A 15,617-nucleotide genomic window follows, 5' to 3' on the forward strand; every position below is an offset into this window, starting at 1 on the left:
TTCAAAGCAACTGGTAAGCTACTTTTTTTCATATTTGGATTCAGCACTGGGAAGTGGGGCTCTTAGTAATCCTAAGTCACAGACAAATGGTTTGAATCTAAGTGCTATGTAGGCCCCTTGTCTCCTTCTGAGAATGATAGCTGACTTGTGCATAAGTGTACGTGTACACACACCCCTGTAAGGAAATATACCAACATGTTCAGTTATTATCTTTGTTGAGACTAGAGGTGATTTTTTTATTGTCTTCTTTGCAATGGTTTTTCCAAATTTTCCATAGTAGTGCTACACTATTATAATCATAAAAAGAAAAAGTATTATCAAGATTTTGTTTGAGTCATTGTGGGGATAATGATAATAATTGAGTCCTATTGGAGAGGAATATAAACAAAAGACAAAAAAAAAAACAAAAACAAACAATGCTAGTATTTTAGCTTCAGGCTTCTTAATATCACAGGGGCTGCAGCATGTCACCCTAACCCAGACCCAAAGCCCATTCTTCCCCATGTGTTTCTGGCATGCCCACCTGCTCTGGGCTGGCTGGGTGCTGAGACACCAGGCTGAGACATGGAGACCCGGCCTCGAGCAGGGTGCAGCCGCGTGGAGAGAGAGATCAGGATGGGGTGGCGCAGACCAGGTGGGAGATGGGGGTGGCAGGTGAACAGGGGCTGGATGGTGAAGGGTCTTATAAGAGGAAGGGTTTGGACTTCACCCTTTAGGCAATGGGAAACCATTGGCAGGTTTTAATATGGAATGATGGGACTAAATTTGTGTGCTAAAAGAATCTTCCAATAGCACTTTGGAGTGGCAAGGGACACAGGTGAGGGACAGTGAGAGTCCCAAGTAAGGATAGGGATGGGATACAGGGAAGGGGGGAAAGAAGGTCCAAGGCACATGTAGGAGTCAGAAGCAATGAGGCCTTATAGAAGTGAGGGGAGGAAGGAGGCAGGGAAAGCAGGGGAGGAAGCCGATTCCCTCTGTGGTTTTGTGGCGGGGCCTGGACATAGGATAAAGACACACTCAGTGTCTGTCCCCTCCTGGGCAAGCCCATGAGTGGTTGCCCCTCATTGTCAAACCATGCTCTAGCCCTAATCATTGTGTATTTACCATCCTAAAAAGTACGTTTCCTACAGTGGGAAGCCCATACATAGGGAATTCTATTAATTCTTAATTTAACAAGTAAAATGTGAAAACCTCCCTATATTAGACATTTTCACTTTGATGGCATAAGGGGGCGGGGACTACTCACCTCTTTTTGTGTCAACGGCAGAGACAGCCTGAATGAGAAGAGGGGCGTTGGACTCCGAGTACTCCACAAAGACGAGCAGCAGCTTCAGGGCCGTCTTCACCACCAGGCGGAACTGGGCATAAGAGAAGAAACCATCACGTGACTGCAGACAGGGCCCTGTGCCCGAGGGCACCGTCCTCCTAACCATAGCTGGCACCCAGCGCTTGCCTCGGCCTAGGAGCTCTTCTCAGCGATTACACAGATTCCTTCATTAGAGCCTAATTCCTCATGAAATGCCTCAGAAGGCAAATATTAGTATTGCCCTCACTGTGCAGATTGGGAAACTGAGGCAGGAAGTGTAGCCCCACGATCACAAAGCTAAAAAATGGAATAGGACCAGACTTTGGGGCTCCAGAGCCCACACCTGGCAGTCTCTCAACACACGAGGTTTTTGCTGAGTCAGTCACTTCATTTAATGCAAACGCCAGGATCATGAGGTAAGCACGCGTGATTCTTATCTTTCTGCTGAGGCGGCAGGTACCGCAGGTTAAATGACTTGTCCGAGGTCACAACAGCTGGTGTGGGCAGGCAGGAACCTGAAACACGTTTCCCATCCTTAAAACCAAGCAGAGAAGGCTGCCTGGTGCCTCAGAACACACTCCCTGGGCCCGAGGCTTGGCATTTGTGAGGAGCCTCACACAGCCCTTCCCTCCTGCAAATAGAATCCTCCCTTGCCACCTGCCCTTGGGGAGGCCACAGGTTATCCACCAGGGTGAACCCCAGACCTCCCAACAGAGTGGCCACAAGTTCCTGACTCTAGCTCACCCCACCCAGGGGCTGAAGCACTTTGAGGGTCCCCAGGTCAGCTCCCACTTCCCCCTCAAACTGTGCCCCCCAATCTCCCTTCCTTGGCCCTGCCTCCTTGTAAGAACCTCATCCTCAAGGAGCTCACAGCAACTGCCTCCTGGACACAGGCTCAAGCTGTGCCTCTAAGAATCAACAAGTCTGCCTCAGCTGTGAGTTCTGCCCCAGGCTATTTGCTCGTCAGTGCTCCGAGCCCCTGTGGGCAGTGAGCTTTTTTGAGGGAAAGGGGCTCATTTGCTTTGTGTCTGCAGGGCCTGGAGCTGCACTGGGCAGTGTCTGCTCACTGAGTGTGTCAGCCAGTGGCCAGGTCTGATAGTCCAAGAGCCCTCACCGACCCACCGACCCCCCTACCCCCGCTATCCCTGCCCTCAGCCACCCCAAGCCTCCATCATGGCACGGGTTGTAGACAACCAGCTCTCACTTCATTTGCTCTGCAGCCGGAGGAAAACCCACTGTCTCCTGAACACAACTGCTCATATCAAAGCATTAGGGACACAGGTAGATTTTACAGGAAACTTGGGGGGAGCCCAAGTAGGAGACTGTATCGTATGGTTCACATGGACAACTTTAAAACACCACCCACCCCATGTCATTTCTCTAAAATCATCCAGCACATTGTCTTCCCTTCCCCCTGCTGTCGTCCTAACCTGGCACAACACTTGTCTTTTCCTCCACTCTGCACCTCTCCCCAGCAGTCCCCAGTGCTCAGCTACCCTTTACAGGAATTTCTCCAAAGAACTGTCACAGCCCGGCTCCACTTCCTGACCCCCCACTGACCTCTGACCCCCCAACCTGATAGGACGTTCACACCACCAGGTTGCCCTTGTCAGGGTCGCCCGTGGCCTCTCTGCTGTCTAATCCAACGGCTACTTCTTGGTGCCCATTTTAGCTCAACTGTCAGCAGCACATGACACACTCTTCCTCCAGCAACGACTCCCCCTCTGTCTGGGCAACCACTGCACTCTCCAACCTGACCAGCCGCTGCTCCTTCAGCTCCTTCTGGGGTGCTCGGGTTCAAGGCGGGGAAAGGCCTCAGAGTTCACTCCTACACTCTCCTCTCCCTGTCCACGCACTCTTTCTAGGTGAGATCATCCCATCCCTTGGTCTTGAAGTCCATCTAAGACCGGATGCTGAACGTTGCTCTCAGGCCTCACCAAACACATGACATCTGCACTCAGATGCTAACAGGCACCTCAGATTTATTGCAGCCAAAACAGAAATCTTGATCTTCATGCATGCTCACGCCATTGCGCCCACCACAGCCCCCACCCTCAGTGCAAGGCCTGGCCACCCTCACCTCCCACTAGCACTGAGTGGTGGTCGCCTGCACCTCTCACCCCACCCCCACAGGGAATCCATCTGCCAGTGCTGTCAGAGCTCCCTTCAAGATCTGTCCCAAACCTGCCCACCTCTCTGTCCACCTTGGACCACCATGACAGCCTTCTAAGGGCTCCAGGTCTTATACCCCTGAAGTCCATTCTCCAAACTGCAGCCACAGTGACCACTGCACCCTCCTGCTCCCAGCCTCCCAAATCACAGCCACCACACAGGTGCGGCCACCCTGAGGCCTTGTGCTCTGGCCTCTGCCGAGCCCCCGACTCCTTCTCTTCGGTCTCCGCCCACCACCACCACCACCCCCAGCTGGTGTTCTTCAAACACCAGCTCCTTAGTTGTATGAGAGTGTTTTTCACATACTGAAGCTTGGTTACCATTCAGGGCCTTCTCATGAGCTACATCCTCTGCCTGGAACCCACCCCAAACTCGCCACCACAGGCCTGGCCTTTTCTCATCCTCCAGGTCTGGAAAGCCTCCTCTTGGCAAACGCCTTCCTGACTACTTTATGCACAGGAGCCCCTTGGTCACGATCATCTCACTGTTTTATTTTTTTCACAACTTTTATTGTGACCTGAAATTGCTACAGACACTTGTTCACCTGCTATCATTCCTCTGCTGACCCTAAGAATGCAGCCGTCCTGGTAGCAGAGATGCCATTGGTCTGACCCACGCAGAGCTGCTCAGTCAGTACTGCACGTGACAGGCAGGCAGGCCAGCGCTGCGGCTCAGCCTTCAGATCACGCCCCTGCTTTGTGTGGCGAGAGCTGCCTCAGGCCCGAGCCTCCCCCTCCCGCCCCGTCACAGCCCGCAGCCAGGCCCGGGCCCTCCACCATCAAACCGAGGGCAAGCAGCACCCTGGGCTTCCATTCTCACGGTCACCTCCTTTCCACACAGGGAGCTGAGCCCTTCCGAGGGCTTTGAACTCTTCCGAGGGTTTCCACCCTCATAACTTGAGTCCCACAACCATTCCTCTGCTTCCCGACTAGAAACAGACTAAGTTCCAGAATATTTTTCTCAACAATTACAAGGCCGGGGGTAGAAGGGGAAGGTATGGCACAATGAATTGTGCTTTGTGTGTTTAGAGCTGAAGATATTTCTTCAAGTAAATAAAAAGACCCAGCAAGTTCAGGCTTGGTGACTTCCTCAGTGGGTGGACTATTATTATGTGGTTTAAGCCTCTAAATGCCTTCCTGGGAAAGAACCTGGCTGCCGCCCAACCCCACTCCCCATTAGCCGGTCTCAGCCGGGGGCACCCCCATGCCCACCTCCTAGAGGTTTCTCCAGAGCCTCTCTGTGGCCACCAGGCCTTGACCGACATGGTCCCAGGCACCCAGAATCCCTAAGCCGCTCTCCCATCTGAGTCTGTCTAATTAAGAGACCACTGTTTTCTAGCAAAGTCTTCTTTTTCTATTGGTTTCAACGTGCCTATTCATGTTTTCCTCTCCTCTGCTGTAAAGGTTCTCTTTGGAGCTCATTTGGCACTGTAATTTGATTTTTGTTAAAAAAAAAAAATCCTCAAACTCTTCTGATTCATGATTTTAGGATTCTATGAATTTGGCTTCTACTGAGTCTAGGTTTATGTGTGTGTGCTCTTGGAAGCTCCACTATGTAAATTAATAACAGATAGTTAAACTACTTAAGAAAAAAGTACATTAGAACATTAATTTTGTGAAAATACATGGTACTAATTGCAAGCGTGTCCTAACTAATAATCATCAAAAATATGTCCGGCAGGATCCTGCTCAGAAGTACCTTATTAGTGTTATTGCACAGACTTGAAAGTAATGAAGGTGCATTCCTTCAAAAGAATTCGACAGCAAACCCTCACTTATCCAGAAGTCACGTACTCTGATGCCCTCAGCTATCTGGAATGCAGTCAAAATGCACCAAAGCTTGGAACAGCCACAGCAGAGACCACACACCCATTCTCCCAAGTCCAAACACGCTGCTCATCCTAAAGCTCTTAAAAATCTACCCTCATGCCCCTTGTGCTTATCTTACATCCATTTTAATCGGAGTGGATATCAAGATTCCCAGCCCACACCAGCTGAGAAGAGGCAAACCAGAAAGGACAGCTAGGTAGGGAGGGAGGCAGGCCCGTGGTGCCACAAGGGCAAGCATGACAGATGAGGGTGGGATGCAGCTGCACAGCTGCTAGCACACACACCCCTGTGTGGCCCAGAGACGTCAGCAAAGCATCACGCCAGTGTGAACTGTCTGATTTTTAGCTTTGCCTGGCAGTCCTTCATGTTGAAACGAAGGATTTCACCACAATGACTTACAGGCTGGCGCACCTGCCCATCTGTCTAGCACCAAGAGAAAATCAGTAAGAATTGATCCTCATTCTTCCAGAGCATCTAGTTTCATGGGAAGACATGGCAGTCAGGACGCAGTTAAATAGGTGCACAGGGCAGCAAGGCGTCAGCGCCAGCATCAGTGGTTCCAAGACAAACGGGGTGACGGGAGGGTCAGGGTCCCCATCTCTGGAGGTTCTGCTAGTACCAACTGAGGCTTCTGAAGAAGGAATTCAGGACCTCGAGGGGGTGGGCTGGCTGAGCCCATTTAAGTTCCCTCCCTAGCCAAGATTCTCTGCTTCTGCACTTAACGTCTTCAGCACCTTCCAGGTACCCAGCACCCAGCAAGGTTCTGTGAAAGAATAACGAAGCCACAGTGTGAAAGAATAACGAAGCCACAGCCACACCTGCAAGGAGTGAGCACCTGGGCCACCACCATGCTACATGGGTAGAGAGCGTTACCCACGCTAGAGGCCCTCAGACCCAGGGAGCTGAGGACAAATGCAAACAGAGGGCAGTCCCAGAGGACAGCTCCTGCAGTGTGGATGACTGTCAGGAAGGCTCAGGGCTGGATCCAGGCAGCCCTTCTGAGCCTGTGGAGCAGAAGAAATGTGCGATGGCTTTTGGATTCCTGTCTACACAAATAACCTTACTTCTTTCTGGCTGGAGGAAACATACCAGGCTCTAACTTCAGCCTTTGGGCTTTATGTTACCTACATTTTCTTTAATTACAGTCTAGAGAATGCTAGTATTCCATTTAAATTCTGTTTTAATAAAGATCATGCTTTATGTTGTTCTAAAACAATGCAGCTAAATCACAACCTAACAGAAATCTGACATCATCCTTTTGTACTGGGGAGCACAAAGGGCAGGGGCGTACAGCCGGCTGTGAATTGTTGCCCATATATCATAATGACTGAGCACATTTTGGGGGGGATTGGGCTGAATTTTACTTTGTGTTACAGCTAGCATTTTGCACTCTCAGTCCCTGATCCACACAGAATAAAGGCCACGAACCTTCAGAGGACTAGAGATGACTGTTGATCCAGGGAAGTCACATTCATCAAGGCAACCCTTAGTCTAGGGACCAGGCCTCTATTTTCTATAAGTAACTCGGGGCTCAATGTCAGCACCATGCCAGGGAGGCTGGGCTGGAGGGAGGAAGCAGGCTGGTGTCCATAAAGTGCTTTGCTGTTGTTTTATCTTCCGGGTCGACTTACAGGAAGGGTGTGGGGTCAGCCTGTACAGAACCCGGGTATCCCAGTCTTAGATAAAATATAATCACCAGATGTATGCAAGAGAAATAAAAGAGTTTCTCAATACTTTTACACTTAAAACCAAACTGGACCTCCCTCCTCGTTTTATTGTACTTCGAGAAACATAAGGACTATACTTAGCAGGTCAAATATGCTGCTCATTAAGCAGAAATAAAAGTATTCCAGAAAAATTTTCAAATTCCTAATTCCTCTTCTAAAAATGCAACCACCATAAAAAGAAAACAACTTCCAAACCTCAGGATTTAAATTACAAAGGGGGTTAGAAAACCATGCTTCACTTTTGTTCCGTTTTCCACTAAAACAGCATAAATATATGTTATATAACTGGATGCTAGTTATTAAAACTGAGTTAGAAATCGGTAAAATAACCTGATCTATGAAGCTTTGCCACATTGCTTACAAGCTAACCAGCACTTTAGAATATACTGGGTACTATTTAAAAAAAAAAAAAAAAAGATTTCAAGTGACTTAAGATACATGTCTTTGGAAATCCTTATTTAAACATTTTATTCCAATGCCTTATAAGAAAGCTCAGAATTTCTGAGCAAGCAGCTCAGAGAAGGCCCTAAAGCCTTTGTAACTGGTTATCAAACAATCCAATAGCCATCTCAGACTGCAAATCTCTACCTTCCCAACCTCTAATAGGTTGTCTGCAACATGAGGTGGATTTTACCCGAAATAAAGCAGAGCCCCAAACAAATTACCTAAATACAGAAATCTTGGCCTTGGCCTGCAGGTGTCCGAAACGGAGAAGGAGTGTGGAGATTAGGGTTGGTGCATCTGTCAGGACAGGAAGTCACCTGCACCAAACCCATGTGCTCTGCCTCAGGGTCTGCTGGCCAACCTGCTTATGACCCAATGCCATTTGCAGAAAAGGAACCAACTTTGTGATCAGTGTAGTAGCCAAGTGTGAGATTGGAAAGCTCTTAAGATTTTACTAATGACTGGGAAATCTTGCAGAATGTAAAATATGGCAGAGCATCCAAAATAATGAAGATAAATTAAATAATGCTACAAGTTATTAACATTTTCTTCTACTGAGATATAAATTCCAGGGCTTAGCTGGAGGTTTCTTTAGAGAACAATGAATAAAAGTGGACGAGAACCACATCTTTGCAATTGTGATGCTATGGACATCTGAGTGCTGACGGCTTACTTATAAGAATGCCTTTTTTCCAGAAAATATCTACTTTATTAACTTTCCTTTAGGATATTCATGGTAATTATGGTATTCAAGGTATTAATTATCAATATTAGTTGGTAAAATGTAACATGAACGCACTCTTATTGTTAACTAAGGAATATCCAAATCCCTGCACTAAAATACTGCCTTAAAGAGCACTTTCTCAGTATTTGCAGAATAAATACATGACTGAGGGAAATAAACAAGATTGGGTACTTTTCCAGTTAGTGGCATCCCCGTTTTCAGATACAAAACCTCACACTCTAGTGGGCTACGTAATTGTCAGACAGCTAACCTCTGGAAGAAATCAAAGGAAAACACAGCCCAATCTGATTCTTTCTACTGTAATATGGAAAGACTCCCTTCTTTCCCAATGGTACAGAAACTTACGTCTTGTGGAATGTGACAAACATCACTTTCCAAGTAACAGTCAAGATTAAAGAACTTTCTTAACTAAACAACCAGCCCTGGAAACGTGACAGTGGACAGCAGCTAAACTTCAGGTCTGGTGAATGTGCTGTTAGAAGAGCATGGCTGGGTCCCACCTCCTTGGAGTAGGTTGTCAAGTGTTTGGCAGGTGGGCGTTGGGGAGCAGAAAGAGGCAGAACCGGAGGGACGGGGTTATCAGCGCTGGCCCAGGGGATCTAGCACCTGCAGGGCAACCCCTGGGCTGGTTCCCCAAAGCCTGTGTTTCTTCCGCTCCTCCTGCCCATCCGACTCTCCAAGGAGAGGGTAGAACCTCTCCCTCTGAGGAACGGCATGTTGGCTACTTTGGGGTTTTTGCATCACCCCAAATGTTCTTCCACATTAGAAGCACCTATCCTGCCCTCTTCAACTGCTGGGACCCAGATGGCTGCCCTTGGCCACGTGGGTGGGAGAGTCAAACTCCCACCCCTGCTTCTGCTGCTTGTGTTCACAGGGATTCTGTCTATGCAGATTCGAAGCTGCCACTCTGGCTTATCCACAAGCCTCCTGAGAGTTGAGGAACCACAGATCAGCTCCCTGAAGTCTATCATCTGAGTGAGTGGAAGAAAATGCACTTCTGGCCTTGTGGCTAGAGACCCAACCTGGACAGTGAGGGCTCCTCAGCCCCCAGCCTCCTTTGAGACCTGGCCTGAACCTCTGCTCTCTCACTGTGACATGCTCCTAAAACAACAACTAGTAACATCTGCTTTTCCCCTGTTGCTCCCACTGAGATTTTCCTCACATGGGAGCACCTAAGTAGTAAAATAAGTCAGAATTAGTGTTCTGGGTATGCATAGCCCAGTGGCCGGCAGAAGAGCACTGCCGTAAAGGAGAAAATGGTGCTTTGCACCCACAATGTCCCCAGCACAAATATTACATGATCAGGCCATTAAAACCCACAGGATTTTAGAAATCTCATCTAATGAAATGCGATAAACATGCAAAAAAATTCAAACACAACCTCATTCATTAAATTTTTTCATGACATTAGAAACAAAGCTCCTTAAATATAGCATAGAATCAGAAACAACTGAATTATTTAACAATACAAGAAAATACAAATTATAGTGTATTCATATGACTATTATGTAGGCATTAAATATTATGATTTTAAAATATTGTAAGAACACAGGAAAATGCTTATATTTAGAGTTAACTATATAAGAAAACTCCAAAGAAAAATCAGAAGGAAGGGTACTAAAAATTAAAATCTATGTGATAGCATCTCCAGGTAGTTTTTATTTTACTTTTTTTATATTTCTAAAGTTTTATACAAAGAGAATCTATTTCTCTTGTAATCATAAATTTAGTAAAAGTTTTAAAAGGTTGTTTAATATTAAGATTTCCAAATTATACCAGTAAACTTTAGCTATGTTTTTTCTTTCATCTGTTATAACTGCATTATGAAAATTAGTCTTAATCCAATTTCTATTAAGTATATTTTAATTCCAGTAGTTCGGAAGTACTAAATACAAAATCCAACACCTAGGCTGGATTTAAGACAACAGTGCAACTGAAGGAACTAAATAATGTTCTAGAACTTCCTTTGGCTGGCCATGTAGAATTTACTGGCTGAACAGATCTCATGGTAGTGAAACATATTTACAGTGTTTTTTATACTACCGTGTTTCCCTGAAAAATAAGACGTACCCACAAAATAAGTCCTAGCAAGATTTCTAAGCATTTGCACAATATAAGCCCTACCCCGAAAATAAGCCCTAGTGATGGGCACGGCTATGCAGCGTATCTGCACAACCCATGCATTTTGCCACGGAGCAGTAAAGAAGATGAGCAGCCCTTCTCACCTGCCCCATCGTGACAGCTACTATCCCAGAGGTGACCGAAAAGGTGCAGGCAGCCCCACCAACAAGGTCGGCTCCCCCTGTCAGGTCCCGGCCATCCTGTACGTGCTGCAAGCTGAGGCTTTGAGGGGAAAATAACACACCCCCTGAAAATGAGCCCTAGGGTGTCTTCTTGAGGAAAAATAAATATAAGACCCTGTCTTATTTTCGGGGAAACACAGTATTAGAAATTGGACTTCTGGCTTCTGCTTAGCCAGCTGCAAAGAGTATGGCTCCTAGTCAGGCACAGTGATTGTGCCTATAGTCCCAGCTACTTGGGAGACTAAGGAGGGAGGATCACCTGAGCCCAGGAGTTACAAGACCAGCCTAGACAACACAGCAAGACCCAGTCTCAATCAATCACTCACTCAATCAATCAATGAATAAATAAAAGACTATTTCTCCTAACCCAATAAGAAAGAGCCAAATAATCATTAATATCATAACTTTTCTTGAGCCCATCATACAGCTGGGGTTGCAGGGCAACCAAGTAGCCTGAAATCTAAGGAGGAAGAACCTTCCATCCATCCAGAAATGGTAGGACGCCAGCCACAGCCCACCTGAGGCCAAGGAGGGGAGGAAGATGGAATGCTATACAACGCAGTAAGAAAAACTCTAGTAACAGTTTTAACAAATTATTAAGGGCTGAGTGTGGGCTACCATGAGAGCATGAAACCTCTGGGAAGTGCAGACACCAAGGGATCTGCTACCCTCGGCCGATGTCCATGGCACTCACAAGGAAGCTTGTGGGGACGGGACTCACAAGGTGGGGATGGGACCTGAGACACTCTCCCGTGGTGCAGGCCTGGGGGTGCACAGCCACATAACAGGCAGAACAGCAACGACCCCAAAGGGGCAGCTGCCACTGTGGAAAGGCAGGAAACCACAGCCAGAGGCTTCTCCTCGTTGAGACAAAAGCCTTGAGTCACAGGGCAGCAACGTGGTAGAGGAGAAAGGAAAAGAATAAAACTACTCCTGGGGCAGGGGCAGGAAACCATCCTGGGAGCGTCCTACTGCCCAGTGTTTTACGTATTCTTCACTATTAATATTATTATCCCCATTTCATAGGTTACTGTCTCCATTTTCTAGATGAAAGATGAATCTATCCCAAAGTAGCACACAGGTGTGTCTGACCCGAGGCTCCGGCACTTGCTGCCAGAGACAGGTGTCTAGATCCCAGGAAAGCCTCGGGAGCCCAGTGAAGAAACACAGCCGGACAGACAGACAGCTCCACAGCTTCCTACAACTGCACAGTGACCTGAAAACACCCCGGCTGATGGGTGTCAACCTGCAGGCTGCACTGGTTTGCACTTTCCTTGTCTCTGTCCCATCTGGCATTTTGGTCAACGACACAGAAGCTTTGCTTGTTAAATTGATGTTAAATAAAACTTAGCACTAACAGTTAATATGATAAAAGGACAAAACAAAATTCATAATTATCTTGAGGCTGGAACTCTGGCTTCTAACCAATGGGGAAAGAGGCAAAGATGCATTTAGGTGGGAAACAGTCAATCCCAGACATACAGAATGGAAGAAACTGGCAGATGCGGATGTGTGGGGAAAAAAAAAACCCACAAGGGGTTTAGTGGACTAGCAGTTTGCACTGGGCGCTACCACGTAAGATGTAATGACTCAGAGATGGGATTTGTGCAAGAATAATGTCATATCCCAGGAGGCTGTCATATTACTATTCTTTGTACGGGATGGACAGCAAAGTTAGCAGCCAGTAGGATGAAGAATTGGAAGTTACGCCCCCAGGATTACCTACAGTAGCCATCGAGTGTAGCTTTACATGGTAACTGCCTTTAAATAGTCCAAGAGCTTCCATGGGGAAGTCAGAGCGTGCTGCTCAAGAGAGCACTGCACAAGCGTTTGGTTAATGGCGGGGGGGGGGGGGGTTCTCGGTAAGAAAGGCTTCTGCCAATTCCAGTGTCCAACAGTGGCTGGGCCTCCTGAGGAAACAACACTCCCTTCTGCCTCTAGAAGAATCAGGAATGTGACTGACGGTAGCAGAACTTCTTTAACATCACCTTGCCATCTCCACAAAGCTAGAATTCTATCATCGTGTATCATGTAACCCCCAAATCTCTTCAGATGGCATCCACATGTCATCATCTGAGTGGATCACACAACAGCCACATGTGAATGACCCCAAGACTAGAGATCTCCTCCCCTCCTCAATCAGCCAGTACCTCCTGGGACACACAGAGCAGCAGGCTCCGTGGAGCACAGCTCTCCTTGGGAACATCTCCTTCATTTCAAAACCCGTGTTTCCAAAGCTTCCTTGCCCATGGACACCAATTCCAACTCTTCTATTCCTGCCATAGGCACTGCCATATTCCTACTGCCCAGAGTCAAACTGTGGCTGTATGTAATTCTTGCCTTTTTCTACCACCAAAAAACCCAGTCCAAGAAAGCTATTCCTCAAAATGTCTCCACATTTCCATCATTCTGTTTCTATTACGACTTTGAACCAGGACTCATCATCTCACAGCTGGATACGACGTTATCCACCCTGCCCCAGCTTCCCTGTACCTGTCTCTCCCCCTCCTCCACCACTCCTGTCCATGCACCATACATTCCTTCTCTTCGTCTTACTGTCCCAATGAGAAACTCTCAGGGATGTCCCCAGAGTGTGTGCATGAGAGAAAGGGGGACCGTGGCCAGGGCTCCCCCAGCCCAGGGTTAGCAGCTGGGGCCATGTAGGAATAGAGAAGCATGCCACCCTCACACAGCACAGAGGAAGTCTAGAGGTCTGTGAGCAGTAAACCTGTGCAACAGCTGGAAGCATTAGATTCAGTGGGGCTGACAAAAAACAGAGCAGACACACAGGCAGCAATGCAGAGGGAGCAGCTCCCACCACAGCCCTGGAGCACCCCGGAGATCCCGCAAGGATGTCAGGGTTTGCCAGCCCCAGGGCCCTGGGCCACCCCCACGGGCCAGCTGGGGATCCAGACAGACACAGAAACAGACTTTCTGTGTCAGGGTGACAAAAGGCCATGCTGTACAAACTGCATCATCTTACCCCAATTAATTAGAATTCCAGATGTACGAAGAGAAAAATTCCACTCCCTGCAATAAGTCACGGGGCGGGCATCTGCCTCTTACCTCTGACTGGGGAGTTTAAAGATGGGCTCTTGTAAATAGAGAAACACTTTATTGAAAACGCTTTTTTTTCTTTCTCTTAAAAAGTCATTATTTTGGCTGCAAAGGCATCATTTTCCTCTGGCTACAAGTCTCAAATATCTGCAAATATGCATTGCATAATGACCCTCTGGCAGGCTGCAAAATCACATCTTGTTGCCTTTCATGGAAGAAAAATGAAGAATTATGGAAACAGAATGACAAGATTTCTCTAACCCAGTATTTCCTTTATCAACTCTGTGCCTGTTTAAGGCAAAGACAGTGGGATGCCAAGGTAAAACTTTTAAGGGAAATCTGCCTCTTCTGTCGAAAGAAAATGCCAGGACCCCTGGCTTTCCTGATTTCTTAAATTAACTTGAACTTAGAAAATCTATTGTGGCTGTAACTGGCTAACCTGCATGTTTAAGGAGGAAACTGAGGCTTCATTCTCAAAACCCAAGGGTCTTAGCCAGATTCCTCCCTACCAGATGGGGGGTGAGGGAGGAGTGTCAGCAGACACTGTATGGGTTTTGTAAATGAGATGGGATCTCATTAGAACTATGGAGACTGGAAATAAACTTGGCAGCTGCTGCCTTTGTTGACTTTCAGCGACTACCCTGGAACGGAGCACGCCCTGCAGGGTGGCCGGAGACCTTCATCTGACATCACGGTTAGCGGGACAGGCTGCACTGTCACCAGAGCTCTCCTTTCTAATAACGCTGTGAACTCCGAGGCACAGGCTGCCTCCCTGGCTCTGTTTTCGTGTCCTCGTCGTGACCGGCACGGCGATGAACACAGGAGCCAGAGACTATTAGGGACCTTCCTTTTGGAAAATGAAAGATGGAGACAGAATTCCACACTGATCCCGTCCTGATGACCCAAGTGTCTGGGGAGGAGGCTGAGGCACCACCGCAGCCAGGCCCCGAGAACCGTGGGGAGAGCACAGCCCGAGTGCCCCACACAGGAGGGCAGGCTGGGAAAGCCCAACCCCTACACACTCACTGTGAAGCTGCTCATTTTATGACTTTGCTATGTTATTTAGAAATGCAGTAAGGCTGTTCCTGGGTGTTCTCCTCCTCAGTTGTTTGTTTTCCTCACAGAATGATTCCTGAGAAAAATCAACATGATGCCGCTGCGACAGCAAAGGGTCTGAGCCACGAGATATGTCTCTGTCACCCCCGTTTTCTCTTTCTCAGCTCCTCTTTTTCTCTTCCTCTCCTGTGGTCTCTCTTCCTTTCCCTTCTGTCTACCTTTCTCTCTTCTCTTCTTCGTGCCTTTCCTCCCCGTCTTAGTCTGTTTGTAACAAAATACCTGAGCCTGAGTGATTTATACAGAGCAGACACTTCTTTCTCACAGTTCTGGAGGCTGGCAGGTCCCCCGACCCTCTGCTTCCAAGATGTCACATACTGCCACATCCTCCAGAAGGGAGGACCACTGTGTCCTCACACAGTAGAGGGGCAGAAGATGGCGAACCCACTCTTCCCATGAGCCCTTTTGATTGTGGCCTTAATCTATTCATGAGGGCAGAGCCTTCATAGCCTAAACACCTCCCAACAGCGCTGCGCTGGGGATTAAGTTTCCAACACATGAATTTAGGGGGACACATTCAGGCCACAGCCTTCTCCATATCTTCCCTCTGCTCATACTTATTCTCCTCCCTGCTCCCATCCACCTTCCCTAATCTTGCCCTCACTCTCTTCCCTTTCTGGTGACAAGCAAAGAGATCGTCACTGTTCCTCTAGTAAGCATCCTAGGCTTTATTTCCTTTTAGACATAGGGCTTGCTGACGGCGTTTTGTCATGGCCATAATAAAAGTATAAAGCTATCTTAATTTAGCTGTAATGTATTTAACATAAAAAGTCAGGTTTTATTGCAGAATCTCCTCCCATCTCCCTAGCTTTTAGGGTCCTCAAGGCCATTCAGAGCGCCTTGGGGAGGGAGCAGCTTCCAGATGAACATGAAAGTTAGAGAGGGCTCCTAGCAGGAGCAAGGGAAAAAGAGAACACACTG

The 15,617-nt window shown here is 47.6% G+C and overlaps 1 protein-coding gene across 6 annotated transcripts in view; it reads right to left on the bottom strand.

Moving 5' to 3' along the window:
• Window positions 1-15,617, bottom strand: part of FHOD3 (formin homology 2 domain containing 3) — a 428,752-nt gene that overhangs the window by 162,741 nt on the left and 250,394 nt on the right. For all 6 annotated transcript variants that reach the window (XM_075993495.1, XM_075993494.1, XM_075993491.1 and 3 more), the window contains exon 7: window positions 1,247-1,358. In XM_075993495.1, coding sequence (XP_075849610.1) covers window positions 1,247-1,358 — 112 coding nt within the window. The remainder of the gene's footprint in view (window positions 1-1,246; window positions 1,359-15,617) is intronic.

This window comes from Microcebus murinus, chromosome 17, assembly GCF_040939455.1.
Source record: "Microcebus murinus isolate Inina chromosome 17, M.murinus_Inina_mat1.0, whole genome shotgun sequence".
NCBI lineage: Eukaryota > Metazoa > Chordata > Mammalia > Primates > Cheirogaleidae > Microcebus > Microcebus murinus.